General features: G+C 39.2%; 1 protein-coding gene across 1 annotated transcript in view; it reads left to right on the forward strand.

The window, feature by feature from the left end:
• The window catches only part of LOC126248535 (hemicentin-1-like), an 838,517-nt gene that overhangs the window by 714,059 nt on the left and 102,722 nt on the right, over positions 1 to 21,736 (forward strand). Inside the window, exons 47-48 of the mRNA XM_049949594.1 lie at positions 4,449 to 4,580; positions 6,857 to 6,986. Of these exons, the coding sequence (XP_049805551.1) occupies positions 4,449 to 4,580; positions 6,857 to 6,986 (262 nt within the window). The remainder of the gene's footprint in view (positions 1 to 4,448; positions 4,581 to 6,856; positions 6,987 to 21,736) is intronic.

The raw sequence follows: 21,736 nt of genomic DNA on the forward strand, positions 1-21,736 counted from the left end.
GCTCCTTTGATTAGTAGCAGTTCCAAGGACAAGAAACCCAACAATGGCTGGCAGAGCAATGTGCTGATTACAGGCCTTTCCATAGCACATCCGATGATGCCACGGGCAGAGGATGACACAGTGGTTGGATGGTCTCAATTAACCCATCAGGGCCAGAATGCAGAAGTTCACCACAATCTTAAATGTAAAATTTACTTGTATAACACTCTTTTATGTTGTCAACTATAGGTTGCTAGCCTTTGCCTCACACAACTACACAACAGCCTTATCACTACCACAACAAATGGTCACCCACGGCAGCAAGCAAAGCTAGTGCTGCCACGTTGCAACCCTATGTAGGCAACCTGCATAGGCAATCCACATAACCGCACTATGGCATACAGCTTTATGTTGTGCCACACAGTCGAGCTGTGATTCACAGGGATGCACAGGGGTGCCTCACACAGAGAGCATCCCAGAGTGGCCTTGAGAGCCACAATGCCAAGAATTACATCTCAGCTTTTGGCATGACCAATGTGTAGCTTTTTTTTCAAGGCCATAGACTTCATTTATGATAATACAAATCATCTACAACATTTATACTTCTACACACAGCCTCTCCTTCACACCATATGTAAATTGCCTCTCACTCATCAACCTTATGATGATTGTGTGTCCTAACAACAAGAGTCACACTAGTACTGAAGTAAGGTGTACCGATATCCCTGTTATATACCTCACTAATCTGGAATGTCAATCTTTCCCTTATTTCTGCTATCATGTTTGTTTATTGCTTCCCTGGGAGCAAAGTCTTCGGCTTTATTCCTAACAAAAAGGCAACAGACAACTGTTAATATTATAATCCTGGAAAAAGAGGGTGACAGTGCCAATTTTTTATTTTAAAAATGTTTATGATATGAGGAGAATGTTCCCATGTGAGTAAACCATGTGATATATGTGACTGAAAGAGCTTGAAATACGTCATACAATGATATCTCTCAGTATCCACATGAAACAGGACACTCATGAGATCTTTCCACTAAATTGGTTGATATGTTCTCCCAATTCAGTTTGGCTTCAATTTGAATTCATAAATGTTTGACACATTTGTTTTTTTTTATATGTTTTTGGAGAAACTTAACAGAAGTTGTTGATTTTGTCTTGATTACAGCCAAGTGTATTTTCTGCAAACAAATTTAATGCAAGTGTTTCTCATTTTCTTATCAAGAGCTGTGATGTTGTGCTATGAAGTAACTAAAGTTGTATGATTAGCATAACAGATTACAGACTGTGATACACAGTTGGGCTTGTCATTGAAAGCCATAATGAAAATAACTTTAACACTTGTTTTTACTAGGGGAGAAGTTCTATTTTTTTTTTTTTTTTTCAGAATTCACAGGTCTATTGTTGTTGAGACAAATTGTCTTCTCTTATTCAAGCAGAATGAAATTACTGCTAATGTACATTTTTGGTACACCATAATTCTCCAATTTTGCTAGCAATATATTAAAAGGAATGCACTCAAATGCTTAATTTACATCACATAATACAAAATAACCAGTTCACTTCATGCCCAAGATTTGGGTAACAATGAACTAATTAAAAGAGAATAGATAACATTTACATTAAGAAACATGTACTTGCCTGTTTATTAGAAATGCTGGAAGTGAAAAATATGGGGCCCATAATGTGCATGCTGGACAACACACACCAAATACCTATCTTCTCTAATAGGAGTGTTTCTTCATGGAGAGTATGTGGGGTGTCGCAACCAGTATCTTTTTGGGTGTTTATGTAAACTGACAAATGAAACCAGATTTCACCTGACATGAAGTAAAGCATGGAGTCCAAGTAACTGTTAACAATTGATGTTAACAGCCAGATCCAATAATGTACTCTTGCACTCTTTTTTTTTTTTTTTTTTTTTTTTCTCTCCCCCCCCCCCCCCCCCCCCTGCTCCTCAGATTTCAACTCTTGCACCACACTCACACAATAGGCTTTTAATTTCATATCTTTTAGTATATAATGAACAAGATGCACCAACCTGCGGTGATAACCTTCTTACTGACTTGTGGGGACTTCTTGTTATGTCTATGCATGCAAACTCCATCTAAAGTTTCAGAGGTCCTCACTGTCAGTTGCTGATTCCTCTGCACATTCTGAACAGATCATACAGTCCTCCATTTCTTGTACAGCTCTTGAATAGTACTGGTCATGGGGAGTTTCTTACCAGGATACTTCATGTGAAACATTTATTTACATTCTGTGATGAAACCTGTCATTATGTAACACTCTACAATATCAGTTTCCTGTTCTAAAGCAAACTGCCCCATTTCTGTAACAGCTGAACAGTATGAGCTTCTCACAACAACTAATACACGAACACACAGCTGTGCTCAACTTCTGATAAAATGCATTGTAGCCAACTTTCAAGATAGTGTTGCCACTTCACAAGAAATTTGACTAGAGATGATTAACTGACTTGTGGGGACTTCTTGTTATGTCTATGCATGCAAACTCCATCTTCTCATTTTCAAAAGCTGCTAAAGTCTGGTAAACAATATCCAGAACAGCTACAGCCATGTTTTTCAAAATAAATACTTAATTAAATGCACATGAGTGATTCAAACACATGTGAGAGTATTGGCACAACAGAGACTAATAGGTAGTTCTGGGTGAGTTGTTTGTTGCCCTTTTTGGATACAGGGATGACTTTTGAGAGTTTGAGTGAATCTGGCACAACTCCATCCTCAAAACAAAAATAAAAGTGTCCTACCTATCAAGTAAACTGTTCTCTTAACAATACAGTTAGCATCCAGTAACAGTCCATACTTTTGGAATTAGAGAATTCAGAAACTGTTTTAAAGATCTCATTGCATGTGATCATATCACAACCAAAGATAGGCCTGTCGGACAGCTGGCAACCAAGCAGATCCCTCGCACATCTCTGTGGCCTTAATTTTGTCTCCGATTTGTTTGCTTACATTACAAAAGATTCACTCAGTTCTCATGGACCAAGCAGAATTTGACATACCTGGCTGGAAGAATGATCTTACTTAATAACCTCCCAAATTTCCCTGCCCTTATCTGGAGCTTCTTCTATGTACTTTACACATGCTGCACTATTGGTTTGTAAGATCTTAGCTTTGTAATACTTTTTACTTCTAAGGTAAGCATTGTAAATCATATCATTCTGCTCAGTCCCGCAATTACCACCACTTTAATAAATTCAATTTAATATGAATGTTCTCTGTAATTTCTTTCATTACATTTATGTACTAGTCAATCACATATATTTTTTTAAAGTTATCAAAATTATTTTCAACTCCACCTCTTCATGTTTGACACTCATGTACAATGTCCCAGTTTGTCTTCTTTACCTTGCCAATAAAAACCATGATGTGTTCCTCTCTCTGATCTCTTACACATGCCATATTAGACTCACTGGAATAAGCTCATTGCCTATGATAGTTTTAAAATAAACGTTTCATGTTCTGTGAAATCTCCACCTGCTGGACAAGCCACATCTTCATCTCTATCTACTAACAATAATATTATCTATACAAGCATCATTATGTGTAGATCACTTCTTTGTGGAGTGCAAGTTTAAGGATCTTAAAACATTAAAAAATATTCTGGAATCTTGTTACTTTGAATTTGACATTTCAGTGTTAAAATCCCCACAGATAACAACACTTGTTTTCAACACTGAGGCTGTGGTTTGGTGTTACTGATTCAGTTATGTATAGTGTGTTCTGGTATTTGTTACATCTCATTAATTATAAAACCTTGCATTTGCATGTTTTCTTTCAAACATTCAAAAATTTCATCTTTCCTTGTAGAAGCAGTTGGTGCCTTATGTAACTATGATATTAGCATTATAGTAATATTTGATTGTTAACATTGGTATCAACTGGAGACAAAACCCAAGCAATTCTTCTGACTTCAGAACTAGAGAGCTGAAGTATCAAGAAAATGTATGGGTAAAGATAACCACAAATCTTGCCAAGACATCTTTAAATGACTAAGAATACATTAGATGTATTTCTTTATGGTGTATGTAGATAGAAGTGAAAAACCAGTTCCAGATGAGTTGTTGTTTCTATATGACAATTCAGTTCAAAAAATTAATTCCATCTAACTGTTTTCTTTTTGACTAAGGTTCAGAATGCAGTACTACATTCTGACCTATAACAAGCTGTTGCTATATGTAAAGAAATAAATGTGCAATCTCAGTAGATTCAACAGATAACAGATATTAAATTGTCAACCAGTAAGACCATAATGTTACAGTCACTGTTCAGTGAGTAAATTATTTGAAACTTGGAATAAAAATAGAAAAATACATTAATTTGAGTGACGATTAACCAGGAACACATGTCCCTTTGTATAAGAATAGCTTTTTTAAGTTGTTTTTGCACATTTTTCACCAGTGATGCCTTAACACATTGTTGCCAATTATTGTTTAGGTGAAGAACTAAAGCTGCGACACATAGGTCATGGCATAAGTGATGATGGGATATTACAAGTTGATATAGACATCGAAGGAGAAGTTCCGGTTGTTCAACCAGAAGCTGCTATACAGATCCAGCCATATGAAGGTAATCATTTAGTTGAACATATGTTATATTTATTACTGTAAAAAAGTAAGCCAAATTGACATTTGCAACAATTCTCACATTGTTATTACACAGAAATAATTTTTCTGCTCATTTTGTAGCTTTAAAAGAGGCCACAGTGCAGAGAACAATGATAGTTACTTTTGCCATATGAAAATTTGTTGGGGCCAGTTTGGCATAGCAAACTGTTACACACATTTACGTGACAGACAGTACTTGTTCACTCTGAGGATAAAACAGTGAGCTAATGTGCATCAAAAAAGGTGATTGTAAGGCAGCTTCATTTAGAAATCTTTGCCAGAACAGTTGGGAGGATTAAAATAACGGTTATCCAAAAGGATTCAATCTATTTAAAACAACAGTTCAGCTCAACACCATTTATAATGTTAATCATTCTACATCTTATCCCATTAAAACTAATGCGTAGTGGAAAAGCAAATTTCCCTCTTCACCAAACACCATCATGAGAATCAGAATATCTCAATGAATAAAATCACAAATCTGTTCATGAAATATAGTAAAATGTTAAGACTTTTTTTTTTTTACTTTCCTCGGTAGTCTTATCAACCACCATATCCATTGTGATCATACAGTTTGTTGAACTGTGCAGCATCACTCTAGGTCAGCAATACTAGTGAAAGATTAGGCAAGATAGATCTGTCTGAGGTGGCTAGGCTGTATGGAATAGTTTTATGTTATGGGATGAGTAGCAGCTGTGAGAGGGAATGCTAAGCTTAATGCAAACAGCTTTCCTTATGGAAGGTCATAACCACATGGAGGAGGAGTCCCAGGAAGGTGGATGACTGAAACGAGTCAGGCTAGCTATAACAAATAGGAGAGGAATTGTTGATATTCTGAAGGGATGATTGTAAGGCATACTTGCTCTGAGCCCACATGATCCATCATTTTGAAAGAATTAATAGTTTAAGATTTTATGTCACTGAAAATAATCAGTTTCACTGGTCAGGTTGGTATAAGCTAACATTATTTCAGTGCTAATAGATTTACCCACAGTTGTGTTTGTATGTGATTCTTTCAAAGATGGAATAACTATTAGTTGTAGTTAGGCAAAATTACCAGAAATAAGGTGATTGACTTGGAGTCATTCAGGCACTGCAGGAGGAAGTTCTTGGTGGGGGCATGGGATTTGGGGATACTGATGTAATTGGAGGTCGCATCAACAGTTATAAGCTGAGTCATATGTAGTAAAGAGACAGGAACTATGGAGAGCCCATGGTGGAAGTGATTGATGTCATTGGTATAGAAAGATACTCTGTGGAATGAATTGAAGGTGTAGGATGTGATTGTCCAGGGAGTGGCAGGAGTAAGACGGATGTTTCAGGAAGTGCCTAAGGATTTGAAAAAAGGGATTGAAGAGGTCATACTGGACTTGTTTGTGGATGTTGTTGACAGAGGGCAGAACTAATCTATTAATGTGTGTGTGTGTGTGTGTGTGTGTGTGTGTGTTTTGTAAACTGCTATATCAGTAAATGTACTCATTAAAATAACTAGCAGGGGCTCCCAAATTCATAACAGGCTAGATCAGGTTTGCACATCATGACCATAAGATTGGCACTGATAATTGATACTTATGTCAGAGAAGCAAAGCTTCTTAATTTATCACCAAATGAATTGAAAATGCTGACTGGAGAAACTTTTACAAAATAGTTTAAGCAGTGGCTTATCCTGCTATGCTCTGATACCACGGAAGTGGCCTGATAAGAAATTCAAACAATAATATTGTGTAAACCACAAGTGTAATGTTAAATAGAACAGAACAGACAGACTACCATTTGTATTGTAGTCAGTTATTTTGTAACTATAGAGCAAACTATTTCACAACAGCGCATAAATCTTTATATGTAATTTCTCTATTGGTATTTGGTGAGACACTATTATATAAAAAACTGTAATATTTGCTACTTATTTCACTAATTATTTATTTTTGCGATTTTTTCAATCTTTAGGAGTGCAAAGACTGTTATGTTTGTAAACATGTTTGGACAATGTCCATTCGTGTAAAATTATATGTTACAACCACAAACAAATAAATAAAACTTATGTGGGCCACTAAAAACAATTAACTTCACTATCTGAAGATGACAAGTAGATATGGAGTCAAAGTACTGAAGATTTTTATGAACATCATCAGATGCAATACCTGAAAGAACTGCAATAACTTTTACAACCTATTTTCATTTTTTAATTTTTTATGTAAATGTCATGTTAAGACTAATATGTGAATCTCATAATTCCAGAGGATTATGTCCAAACTGGTCCTGATACACTGTATGCTGCGTCTTCAAATGTGCTTAAAATCAATGGACTGAAATTGCCTTATTCTTGGAACAACACAGTGCAATATGATAAATACAAAGGAAGAATGCCGTAAGTATCACAGTGACAAAAACACATTAAGTATTTAAATTCAACTGTGAATGAATGGCTACTTTGCTATTCCTCTACTGATTACACTATTTTCCCTCCTCTTCTACTACCTCCCCAACATTTCTCTCTCTCTCTCTCTCTCTCTCTCTCTCTCTCTCTCTCTCTCCCTCTCCCTCTCTCTCATAAACACACACACACACAAACACACATACATTTGAAACTAAAATGTTTAGGAAAGAAACTGTTGCAATGATGAAGACTGTAGCAGTATAGCAACCATCAATTTTATAAGTGCTTATCAATGGTCTCATCCAGTCTAGATAAGAACTTTGACTGAGGTAAACATATTGGAGATTTTTCTTGTAAATTGAGTAGTATTGTCTTTCAAGCACAATATTAGTCATTGCTACTGACATGTACTCAGTGAAAATAGTGTGTTTCTTTTTACGTTTGGAACATTAAGAACATTTGTGTTGACCTTTCCAGGGAATCTTGTCACCCACTATACAGTGTGTCTCAAAAGAAAGTTTAAATTTAGTGGATCAAAATAAAATAGAGGTTGGAGCCTATGGAAGATTTTATGGACTTGCAGTAAAGTTGCATTGGAATTGTGCTGTGGCTCCGTCTTGCTGAAACTATGTTCTTTGGTTATAAGCAGGAAAGTTCTGCAGTTCAGGCACCAAAAAGTCATTTTACATTTTCACGTAATGTTCTGAATTCACTGTAACTGCATGGCCACTCTCATCCTCAAAAAAGTGCTGGCCAATTATTCCTTGAGATGACATCGCAGCCCATTTAGTAACTTTTGTGAATGAAGAGGTTTTTCATGCATCTGTTTAGGATTCGTTCCACTCTTGTAGCAGCAATTTTCCTTACTGGCATGACTGTTCAGGTGAAAATGAGCCTCATCAGAAAACAAGATGTTCTTAAATGAAGGGCACTTTGTCACATCATTAATGAATTGCACCCTATGTCTGACAACCTGCACCAGTTGGATTTTGTAAGGGTGCAGTTTCACATTTTTTGAAGAATTTGGTGCAGTGATGATCTATGAACATTTAAAGAACTTGCATGCTTATGAATGGGTAGGTTAGGATTGTCATGAACAGACATATTTACCCTGTTCATGGATTCGCCCATTTCTCCTCAAATATTTTTATCCATTTCTGGGTAAGGGGAACACTTCGGGCATTGTTCACATTATGCTGTACATGATCACTGCAAAATGTCCTTTGTACTACAGTTGCAGAATCACTGTTTTTTATAAAATTCTCACACATGAAATGCGGAAGATACAAGCAATGAATGTATGTCCCCACTCTCCTCTGAGTTTTTGCAAATCTGCAGACAGCTCTTCAAATATAAACTTTCTTTTGAGACATCCTGTACAAAAATTTTGAACTGTTACCAATAATCTCCCTGTACGTCCATGGAATTAGCATTCCCATACACAAAAAAAAATTAATTATTTAAGAATAAGCATTTTAAACATTCACAGTTCATTTGTAATTCCTTTAGTCAGAAAAATGGTTGTATACAGCTCTCCACTCTAGTCTATTTTGTGCAAGTCTCTTCATCTGTCTATAAATACTGCAATCTACATCCACTATAGTGAAGGCTTTGTCTCTACATGCAGTTTTTACACACCAAACTTTCCCCATTGCCAAACTGAGCAGTCTTTGATGTCTCAGGATGTGACCTAGAAATCAATTTCTTCTTTAGTCAAATCAAACCATAAATTTATATTCTCCCCCATTCACTTCAGTACCCCTTTATTAGTTATCTGATGAACCCATCTAATTTCAAAAACTTCTATCATCTTCTTTTCTGTTTGTTCTATTTATTATCCATGTTTCGCTTCCATACTAGACTACACTCTGGCAAATAGTTTTAGAAAAGATTCCTGTACACATACACCTATCTTGGATGTTAAAATATTTCTGTTTTTCAAATATACTCTCCCTGCTATTGCCAGTCTGCATTGTATATCCTCTCTACTAGGAACACCATCAATTATTTTGCTGCCCAAATAGCAAAAATCATCTAGTGCATTCAGTGTCTCATTTCCTAATCTACTTCCCTCAGAATTGTCTGATTTAATTCAACATCATTCCATTATTCTTGCTTTACTTTTGTTGATGTTCATTTTATAACCTTTTTTCAATACACTTTCCATCTCAGAAAGAAATAATTAACTTCTACACATGAAACCTAACTACCTCCTCACTTTTAAAAATTAAGCTGTAAAAATTAGAGTATGGTTAAGCCAGTGGGTAGTCCCAATTCATTAATTTTTCTGTAGACTCAGCTTCAGTCCTGAGAAAAATAAGTATAATCCTGTACAATCTGTGCTTCCCATGGTCTCTCATAAATATCCTGTCTTCATCTGAAATAACTTTAGCAGAATTTATATTTACAGCACACTGAATGAGACTGATACCACTGCAGAATGTTACGTGTCAGTTACTACTTTCATTCACTCTAAATCTCTTCACACCATTCTTATGTTGTGGCCAATCATCATGCTGAATATTTTTGGTGAGTGACCTGACTAAGAACACATATTTCGCTCAAGCTTCCAATGTAAAACTGTTGTATCAAGAAACACCAGGAAACACACAACAATAAAACAGATACAGTTTATCTGGTCGCAGATTGACATAAGAAAGAATACAAAGATAGTAGTTTACACAGTGTGAACCCATTTAACAACTGAGAGCCCAGAGGCATGTGCATTCTCTCATAATGATGCTATCACTGATGTGGAAATGGAAATGCCATGTGGCTAGGGCCTCCCGTTGGGTAGACCGTTCGCCTGGTGCAAGTCTTTCGAGTTGACGCCACTTTGGCGACTTGCGTGTCGATGGGGATGAAATGATGATGAAAGACACACAACACCCAGTCATCATGAGGCACAGAAAATCCCTGGCCCCGCCGGGAATCGAACCCGGGACCCCGTGTGCAGGAAGCAAGAACGCTACCGCAAGACCACGAGATGCGGACTGAATACATTTAACAACTGAGGGCCCAGAGGCCCTTGCATGCCCTCATAAAGATGTTATCCATCTCATGAACATATTTAATAACTGAGGGCCTGGAGGCCTGTGCATACCCTCACCTACATCTACATCTACATCCATATCCATACTCCGCAAGCCACCTGACGGTGTGTGGCGGAGGGTACTTTGAGTACCTCTATCGATTCTCCCTTTTATTCCAGTCTCGTATTGTTTGTGGAAAGAAAGATTGTCAGTATGCCCCTGTGTAGGCTCTAATCTCTCTGATTTTATCCTCATGGTCTCTTCACGAGATATACATAGGAGGGAGAAATATACTGCTTGACTCCTTGGTGAAGGTATGTTCTCGAAACTTCAACAAAAACCCGTACCGAGCTACTGAGCATCTCTCCTGCAGAGTCTTCCACTGTAGTTTATCTGTCATCTCCGTAACACTTTTGCGATTACTAAATGATCCTGTAATGAAGCATGCTGCTCTCTGTTGGATCTTATCAATCTCCTCCACCAACCCTATCTGGCACAGATCCAACACTGGTGAGCAATACTCAAGCAGTGGGCAAACAAGTGTACTGTAACCTACTTCCTATGTTTTTGGATTGCATTTCCTTAGGATTCTTCCAATGAATCTCAGTCTGGCATCTGCTTTACCGACGATCAACTTTATATGATCATTCCATTTTAAATCACTGCTAATGCCTACTCCCAGATAATTGATGGAATTAACTACTTCCAGTTGCTGACCTGCTATATTGTAGCTAAATGATAAGGGATCTTTCTTTCTATGTATTCGCAGCACATTACACTTGTCTTCATTGAGATTCAATTGCCATTCCCTGCACCATGCGTCAATTCATTGCAGATCCTCCTTGCATTTCAGTACAATTTTCCATTGTTACAACCTCTTGATATACCACAGCATCATCCGTAAAAAGCCTCAATGAACTTCTGATGTTATCCACAAGGTCGTTTATGTATACTGTGAATAGCAATGGTCCTACGACACTCCCCTACGGCACACCTGATATCCCTCTTTCTTCGGAAGACTTCTGTCCATTGAGAATGACATGCTGCATTCTGTTATCTAGGAACTCTTCAATCCAATCACACAATTGATCTGATAGTCCATATGCTCTTACTTTGTTCATTAAACGACTGTGGGGAACTGTATCAAACACCTTGTGGAAGTCAAGAAACACAGCATCTACCTGGGAACCCGTGTCTATGGCCCTCTGAGTCTCATAAAGGTGCTATCCACATCAGTGTCACAGGTATATCATGACAGACCTGGTGATCGCATTTGGTGACACGGCTGCCCCTGGCAACTGCCTCATGTAGTTGCAGGCACACTGTTATGTCAACAAGTGTATGCTTGCTGTAAAGCCCCAGCTAATACCAGGGCTGTGGGTATATTAACTGGTGGGGTACTGCACTCCTCCATCTTCATGGGGGAAAAGACCAGGCATCGCTGTCCATGATGCTGTGATGGAAGAGATGTCTGTGGCATCCATGGTGGTGCCAGATGCGGCAGCCAAAGGTACGAGACTTTCCCGATTCACCCAGACCAACATGTACAGATGAAAGTGAGTGGGACAAGGACACCCCTGCCAAATGTGGACCCCAGGGTGAAAGGTGGACAGTATCGGCAAGAGGGGTGGAGGAGCCATCTGGACATAAGAGACCATGATGAGGGGTGCCTTCACAGGCAATGATGTTGGAGGACTGGACTTTAGTCGCCATTGATGACAGCACCTGCTCACCATTGCTGGAGGCACCAGCACTGGCTGCAGGATGCAATCCCACTGTCATTACTGACAAATCCCCGATAACTGTCATAGGTGGACATGACCAGGCCTGCACAACCCCCAGAACAGACTGACAAAGAATGAGGCGTCAGGCCCATGGTCCCAGCAGGGACCCCTGCAGCCTCCTGAGACACAACTGGTTCTGGTGTCACACCACAAGCCGATCGTCAGTGTGAACCATGAAAATGTGGGAACCTCACCAGCTGTGTGTGACAGTCAGAATCCAGTGAGGGTTCCATCCAAACACCCTGGCTCAGACTGGTGTGCTGGACACAAATGTTGATGACAAAACCAGAGCCACTGGGGAACACTCGCCCGACAGCAACTGGTTGAGCAGTTTCCATGGCTGAAGGCCGTGCAGGAGCTCAGTGAGATTTTTGGCCCCAATTAGCATTGTTCTATAAAGCTTAAAAAATATGAGAGCCTTCTTGGTCAGGAACTTTTCTACATACTTGTGCATCTGCATCTTAAATGTTTGGACAAGGCATTCTGGCTTGGTGTTCGACTGGGGACAGAATGGAGGTACCATGACATGGCTAATGACATTGTGTGTGAAAAAGTCCTTGAAACACTGTGCTATTAACTCAGGACCATTGCATGAAACCAGGGTGTAAGGCAAGCCTTGTATAGATAATATCTTTGACAGGGCCTTGACAGTCACATCTGCTGTCACAGGTGGACAATGAGTGACATAAAGAAAATGAGAAAAAGCATTAATTGCCAATAATCATAAACTGACTAAAAAGGACCAGAGAAATCAATGAGGACTCTTTTCCAAATCTGTGTAGGGACCAACCAAGGCAAAAAAATGGTGCACGGTACCGCCTGATGACCCGAACACTTGTGGCTGGCCACTACAAAATGTTCCACCTCCCAATTGATGCCCAGCCAAAATACATGGCTGTTTGCCTACAGAGTTATGTATGAGAGATCCCCCAGTTACCCTGATGTGACAAGTAGAGGCCCTCCTGCTGCATAGCTACTGGAACTAACGCGCAGGGAGTAAAGACTTCTGTCAACTTAGAATAATGCCATCCTAGAGGGAGAGAGGATGGCACAAAGGATAAAAGTTCTGAAGTGGGTCTGTAGGTTGGTCCAGTAGGTGGTTGTCCCACCCCGTAGGACCCTGCTGAAGTGCCAGACCCGCACTTGCAGCAGAGGCAGTACAGGAGCTAGTGATGGGAAAGGCATCCACTGTGTGCCTCTCCTCCATATCGAGTTGAAAACAAAGTAGTTCCTCCTGTCCAAATGAGGGCTCATGGGCCTTGGGGAGCCAGGACAAGACGGAGCATTCATGTTTGCATGTTGCAACCTGGGATGAAAATTGACCTCATAATTATACTGGAACAAAACCAGAGCCCAACACTGAAGACGATGAGTGGCTTTGTCTGGTAAGGACACTGACAGGTTAACAAGGAAACAAAGGATTTATAGTCAGTAACTGAATGAGATTTTGCACCATAAAAGAACACATGAAATTTTTTAAGGTATAGAAAATAGTACCACTTCCCTAGCTGTGGGCTGTGCATAGATTGCTGTCATGTGGAGGACCTGGGTTCGATTCTCAATACTGCCAAGGATTTTACCTTCATGGCAGGTTTGGTCTGGAGTGCACTCAGCCTTGTGATGCCAATCAAGGAGGTATTTGACCAAGTAGTAGCGACTCCACTGTCTGGAAATTCTGAAAAATGGCAGGGAGAATGGTATGCTGACCACACACCCCTCCTACTGCATTCACACGATGCCACCAGACAAAGGATTACACAGCAGACAGTAGAATCCCATGAGCCTTGACAGCCTGGTGAGAAGTTCATTTTATATACAATAGCAAGAGTTTCTTTTTACAGCTAAGTTAATGTTGCTGAGCTGAGTTGAGTGTTTTTAGTGTAAAGGCAATAGGCTGTTTGTACCCATCTGAATGGCAATGGGTTAGGACAGCCACACCCTGCACTGTGATGCGTCACTGGCCAGGACCAGATGCTTCCCAGTTTGAAATGTTTCAAGACAAGGCATGGAATGAAGATTATGCTCAAGCTACACAAAAACATGGTCACAGGCATCACACCAAACAAAAAGAGTGCCTTCCTGAAACAACACATTCAAGGAGTTGGTGATAGTAGCTGCTCTGTGAATAAACACCACTCTGTCAAGGAATGCCTGAAGTTCTTGTATATTCGATGGATGGGCAAAGCCATAACAGCAGCAACAGGTTGTTCCATGGGGCACACATCCTGGCAGGAAATTTCATGACTCAAATAAACAATGGAGGGTTGTAAAAAGCAAGACTTTAGGTCACATAAGTGATACTCCATGGTAGCACCTGTCATGACCATATCATCAAAATAGTTGATGATCCAGTGATGGACAACCATCATAACCTGTTCTAAAAAAACATTGAAAGATGGCAGGCACACTGGCGACCTAAAAAATTAGCCACTGATACTGATACAGACCAAAGGCATATTAACCAAAGCAACTGTTTTGATGACTTGTCCAACAGAATCTGAAGATAGGCTTTGGCCAATTCAGTTTTCAAAAAGAATTAGCCCCCAAACAACTTTGTGAGCAGCTTCTCTGCACAAGGCAGGTGGTAAGTGTCTGTGACTGACTGTGTATTACCAGTGACCTCGAAGTCACGACACAGTTGAATCTGACAGTTGCTTTAAGATCACTAGGGCCATAGCCCATTCACTTTAGAAAATGAGTCTAATCACTCCCAAAGATGTTAGTCAATCCACCTCTGTTTTAACCCAGGCATGTGAAGCTACTGGCACTGGCCATGTCCAAAAAAAAGCAAGGATGGGTGGAGAGCTTGAGCATGATGTGTGCTGTGAAACTGCGTACACAGCTTAACCCCAGGGCAAACTGATCCAAAAACTCAGAACATAAGGAACCCAATTCATGATTGGTCTGACACCAGATACACCACATCCACAATAAAGAAACCAAAAGTAGCAAAGGCATCTAACCCAAACAAATTTTCAGTGATTGCATTGTTAACCACCGAGTACGTAACAGAATGGACGACTGATTTGTAAACTGTGTTGGCTGTGAATTGGTTGTGAATAGGAATCTGGTGTTTTTATAGCTTTCCAACCAACGCTCAATGCATGCCAACAGTCGGGACCCTAGGCTGGCATACGACTTTGAATTTTGCAGGGACATGGCAGCCCCCGTGTCAACTGGTAACATAACTGGCTTATCCATTACCCACACTTCAATGAAAAGTTTGTTCTGGCCTGCAGACAGTGGCGAACAATCATAAAAGAGTATGAATGTTGGTGTCCATCAGTTCCTGCAATGATTCCTCGGGAGTGGTGTGTATTGACATACCGCTGCTATGTAACCTTTTTCTTTACATTTGTGGAAAGCGGTCTACTGGTTATAGCAGACTGCCCACTCATGCTGTACAAAACAAGAAGGGCCTGAAGGAAGTAATGTTCCAAGCTTCAAATTGGTGGCCCACAATGTGGGAGACCTTCAATGAATAGGCAGTATTTAAAATCTCTCCTAACATAGGGTCCTCAAACTGAAGTGCATGTTGACACACCTCCCTATTTGGGACTGAACAACTGATTGCACCTCTGACCACAATGTATGAATAGTACTCTTGAGACTTAGCCATGATGAATCAGCAGCTGAGGTTGTGAAGCTCAGTTGTCAAAGTTTGGTACAATTGCTGCAGCTGTTTGTGATGTTGGTAGAATCCAACACCCACAGTGACTGCATGCATGCACTTGTGCTGATAGGAGGACAGCAAATTACACATATTGTCAAAATAAAGCAATGCTGCTTCTTGCACAGGAGCTAATTGGCCCAGTAAGTGATGCATACAAGGGAGTATCCACAGTAAGAAAGAGCCTTACAGACCTCCATTTCGACCATCTGGAATGCCATGAAATGTTGACAAAGCTGCTTCTCAAAAGTATTTCAGTTTCAAGGGATTCATCAATTGGGGTGGAGGTGTGGGGGAGACACAGCAGGGTGTGAACAACTGACAGCTGAGTCCAGGTCAATTTAGCCAACATCCAACACAGCCATATGTCCCTGTTATTGTTGTAGAAGTGACCTGAGCAAAGCCTCCATGGAACAGCTGAATGGTAGAGAGAAACTGCAGAATCTGAAACAATTGAAAATTTGACACTCATTGTTGCTACTTGTGTTCTAACATGGAACACAAGGAAACACATGGCCATAAAAGAGATATAAGCTATTGGGTCATGGAGTGACACTGAAAATAATACAATGAAAGTAGTTTACATGTCACAAACACATTTAACAACTGAGGGCCCGGAGGCCCCTGCATGCCCTCATAAAGACACTATCCACGTCAAGTGACGATGGTGTACTGCTGCACATACACAGCTGATCTATTGATGGTGGCCCGTGACCAAGCTGCCTCTGACGGCTGCCCGGTGTAGTTACAGGCATGCTGTTTGAATATCGGCACACTCTACACTTGCCATAGTGGCCTGACTTGCATCTGCTGTGGGCAGTAGGTGTAGTAAGCAGCGTTTTACGAAGAAAACTGCACCTTCTCTTTCATCTACCCTTTTCCATAAAAGATAAATTACTTCTCAGACACTATCACTTTGATCTCCTCTGTAGAACATACTATCATAACAGTCTGATGTCCTTTAGCATCTGGTTCAATTCTGAACAATCTTTGAGGTACAGTAGCTCACAAATTTTTATAAAAAAAAGTGCAGTTGTATGGGATAGCATCCAAAATTTCCAACAGGCCAAGAATATCTTGGTAGAGGGAATGCATCACATTATATGGGACAGAGACATGTTGGCAATAGTAGTAATAGAAAAGTCTAAGAAACTTACAGATATCGTGCCCAAAAGGGACTCCATTCTGGATCTGAAATGAGAAGAGGGTAACGTTTTGTCAGAAAAATTCAACAAAAAAGCCATCTCAGTCTACACCTAAGAGAATTGACATTGAGGAAACTGTAAGTGCTGTTGAAGCATCCTTGTTTTCTCTTCCAAAGGTGCAGGCCAAAGAAGTAACACAGGATGTGTCGAGAATTCTGTGGCAATCAAAACCACCCAAAAGAAACATATCAACACAGGAAAGGAAACTTTTTAATGACCCCAAGAGAAATGAAAGCATTATGGTGACGAAAGCAGTAAGGGGAATACCACAGTTGTTATGGATACTGAGGATTAGCACAAGAAGATGGAACAATTATTAGCTGATCCTGTGTACTGCAAGTTAAAAAGCACTCTGAAGAACAGAATCATTTGTAAAGTGAAAAATCTGTTATCAAACTCCAGAATGGATAACTCTATTACCAAGAATCTAATGCTCTGAATACCAGTCTCACTTGGAATGTGGACTACCCAAGAAGGACAAAGAATCATGTCCTTTGAGACCAGTGTGAATGAGGTTAATTTATCTGGAAAGCTGAGACATCTATTTGGAAAAACAAGTACTTTTGTCAGCAAAGATTCACAACATTTTTTTTAGAAATGACACACACAGCAAGCTATTCACAAGTGATATTCTTGTAAGCTTCGGTGTGACATTTTTATTCGCTAATGCCTCATTACCGGGTACAATGTAGAACATAAGGTAAAAAGTTGCTCCAGAAGTTTGTGACTTGATTGAATTATGTCTTTGATTGAGTTATTTTAAACATAGAGGTGAATTTTATGAACAGTCTGACATTATTGCTATGGGCACACCCTTGTCGCCATTAAGAGCTGCAATTTTTATGAATATTTTGAGCAACAGGCATTAAGTAATGCTCCTTTAAAGCCTTCCTGTTGGATCTGCTATATGGATGACACACTTTTTATGTGGTCACACAGTGAAGAAGAGCTTCATGAGTTCCAAATTTTCTTAAATAGGATTAACTTCAAAAGTCTCTGACTGCTAGATGTGTAGGAACATAGAAGATCTGACAACAATCCAGGACACAGAGTGTATAGAAATCCTGTTAACACAAATAGGTATTTAGATGCCATGTCACAATGCTAGGTATTTAGTTGCCAAGGCGCATCACCACCCAGCCCAGAATCAAGCAGTGCTCGACAGAATGTCTTCACTTGCCTTTTGTAGCAGTGATGACAACGGCTTGGAGTCAGAGTTGGATTTCTTAAAGAAAACAATGTTTGTGATAGTTAGTCCATAGACAGGGCTTTTAAGAGAAATATTAATTATGCTAATGGGAATGGTGAGGAACTGCCTAGTCACTCTGTTTAGCTACCTATTTTGGGGGATCACTGGCTGCATAAGCAGAATTTTACAGAAAAATCATATTCAGGCCACTTTCTTCAGTTAAAATAAAATAAAACACTTTTTCTGATGCAGAATGGATGCAACTATTTCTGATGCAGAATGAATGCACCTGATTACATTCACATCGTGAGCATCAATGAAATCACATGTAGCTGCGGCAAAGTGTATATAGGTGAAATATGAAGGACTGTTAAAGAATTTTTAAGGAACACAAATGCCACATGCAGCTAAAACAAAGCGTGAAATCTGCAGCAATGAAACATCACAAAAACTGTGGCCTTGACAGTGATTTCCGCAATGTACATGTGCTGGCTAAGGGTACCAACGTGTATAGAATAAAAGTTTGAGAAGCATGTTACTTCAATAGAGAGAATGGTTATAGGTTTCTGGCATCGTGGCTCCCCACTGTCATGGAGTGAATACACAGCCATGGTTTGTGGGCAATACAAACAAGAAAAACCCTTTCTATCCAATGACTGCCAAGGGCAACCACAGGAATTTTACCAAATAAAGCCTCTTCTCCAGCATAAGAGCAGAAAACTCCCATTCTATGAAAGCACACAACCCTGGTCTCTGACAAACTTCAGTCAGCTCAGTACATTACAAGATCCAGAAGAAAATCCCAGTAGAAGGGTTGAAATGTCAATCATATAGAAGAAAAATGACATGCTCTAACAACCCAGAAGATTTTAACTCAAGATACATTTTAATCCAGCCTGCAAAATGACAGAAAATACTTGCTGGAGGTCCAACATATGCTCCTCCTGAGTTTGTCCTCTGACCATTACAACACCCATATAATTAATGCGTTGTGGGATATTGACAACAATTTGTTCTAAAAGTTTCTGAAACATTGTTGATGCACTAGCAATGCTGAAAGGTAATCTGAACTGTTATATCAATAGAGATCATAAGGACTGTTGACTGCCAGAATGGTTTTTGAAACCTTGTCCAGAGAATGTTGAAAACAAGACTCCAAAATATAAATCTTAGAGAAATACTGACACCCTGTCAATTTTTAAAATAATTCATCAGAGAGCAGGAGTGGTTAGGAGTCCACAATTGTCTGAGGATTTACAATATAGAAGTCCCCAAAAAGGTATAACATGCTGTTTGGTTTGCAGGAAATAACTGTAGGTGATATCCATTTACTGAAAGGAATCAGGGCAGCATTTTCAACATTTCTGAGTGAACCAAATCTACTTTAATCTTGTACCACTAGGCTAAAGGTATCAGGTGGGCTTTGAAAAATTTTTGTGCTGCTGGCTCTTTTAATCTAATGTGGGCAAAAAATTCGAAGCCATTCCTAGGCCTGGAGGAAACAAGGGAGCATATTGGAGACACAAAGAATCCATGTCTGCGCATGAAGGTGCTTGGACCATGTATTGGACAGAAAACACAAATCCAGGTCAAAAATATTTTTTACTTATGGCTCTGCTACTGCAAAGAAAGGAATGTTTCTGTTTACTTGCTTGTATTTTAATTCCAAAACTACCTGGCTTAGTATCAGAATTTCATGATGAGCATAAGTCCACAGCTTAGCTGCTATTGATTTTAATGTCAAAGCCTCCAGTCAGAGATATGTTTGCTGATTAATTGAGACTGAAGCCTCTATACAAAAATGAACAAAATGTAATACTGCAAACAATTGCTGACAGTGTAAGATGTCATGGTGCCATCCTTGATTCTGTGATGTCACTTATTTTTATCAGAGCACTCAACTGCTGATACATAGCTGGATCTGACAATCACTTGCTATAAACACAGATGGCTGACACCATCATAACATGGGCTACTACATTAAGCATGTACAGAAAAATGATCAAGACAACTGGCACAGCCTGCAAAAATTTCACTGAGGCTGGGTGGAAAAACTGTCATGGCACTGGGTTTGATTCATACCTAGCAGAGAATGAGCCACTTCACTGCTGTCTGGACTGCATGAAATTTTTTGCAGTTTCATCCCCAGATAGACAAGGTCAGCCAGTATTTGCCAGCTTAGGTGACAGTTCTGACATCTCACAGTCTGTAGAAATGGAAGCCTGAGCTGCATGGGAAATCTCAAAGGGCCTAGCTATATGCAAAACTTCAGAGAAACAACATTTCTCGAATATGCTTAATTAGATACATGCAGTCTGTCTGGCCTCATAATGTTTTTCATCACATAACTCCTCATTATTTCACAAAAATTAAGTAAATTGTCACCTGAATTATACTATAAGTAAATTTAGTACTATTCACCATGTATAAAGGCCTTGTTGCTTGGATTACCTAAAATAAACATGAAATATCATGAGTGTGTCATGAGTCTTAAAATGATTATTAATACTGTTACACCAGTACAATTTTCATGAAGGTAAATGAAAGATTGCAGGAAATGTAACTGAAGGTAATCATCAAATAAAATGAAAATATTAAATCCCAGCACTTTTGCACAGTCAAAGCATATCTTTCTACTGCATTCCACATAAATTGGTCGACCACATTCAGTGTATTTGCACACTGTTTACCTTTTCATGAACCCAGGACACTCCATATATGCCTTCCTCTTTTCCATTCTGTCACTTGGTATGCCTGTAATATGTCATCATAAAAAAATCTCCAACAATTGAGATTTAATAGGCCTTTGCACCAAAATTTGATTTTTGGCTGTTAGTTCAAGCACTCATTCTTCAAAATGTTACACCAACGTGTTTTTCTTGCTCCTCCAGCCTCACATTGTTCCCATTTGAAATTATTTTTGCCACAAAGTTACTGTGTTTGCTGTGAGGAATTATTTTAAGTACAGATCACTCCAGGCCAGTCTACCAATAAAGTACTTCCTTCACTTATATCTCTCTCTGTTTCATAGTGACTATCAGCTTCCACAGACTCAGGATCAGCATTAGCATCATCAAAAATGTCATAGTTGTTCCCATTTTCCTCTCACCTATATCATATGGCTCTCTTCATAAATAGCTGAAAAATAACATAAATTCATGCATGTAATAAATGGCTATAAAATAACAAAATATGAAAAATAAGTTGAAAGCAAAAGCTGTAGTAATTAGAAACATGTGGTCTATTGGACTTATGAAATTAAATCACATAATGTGAAACATATGGTATTCTAGGCATCAAAAACTTAATCTATGCCACAATAAATAAATATGATAGTCCACAAGAACATGTAAACTTGCATTCTCTATTAACACCTTGTAAATAAGTGATCCATCATGCCTAACTCTATGATATTGCTTTACAATGTTGAAGAAACTCTTAACTGAGCAGCCATCACATGATTTTTTGTAGCAAAATGTTGACTTAAAAGTGAGGGAATGGTGGTAAGTGACAAAACTGATGGATCATATAAAGGCCCAAGTTTTGCACAAAAAAATAAAGCTTTATGTTAATAGATAATAGAAAGAGTTGCTATTCCTCTGGATACTTAAAGTCACTTGCCTGGAAATGAACAAACTCTGCCTCTATTTATTGTACCTCAAACTCTGCCTCTATTTATTGTATCTCAGGCTCATTCTCTATTTATTGTATCTCAAACTCAGTGCCAAGCACATGCATTTAAGTAATTCATGACTGTGAAAAAGCAAAAGCGTGTTATGACTTCTGATGAGAGGGCATGGAATGTTGAAACTGAAATGTTTTTTACTCCTGACAAATCAACAGTGGTTTTTTTTTAAATAC

Source organism: Schistocerca nitens, chromosome 3 (assembly GCF_023898315.1).
Source record: "Schistocerca nitens isolate TAMUIC-IGC-003100 chromosome 3, iqSchNite1.1, whole genome shotgun sequence".
Lineage (NCBI taxonomy): Eukaryota > Metazoa > Arthropoda > Insecta > Orthoptera > Acrididae > Schistocerca > Schistocerca nitens.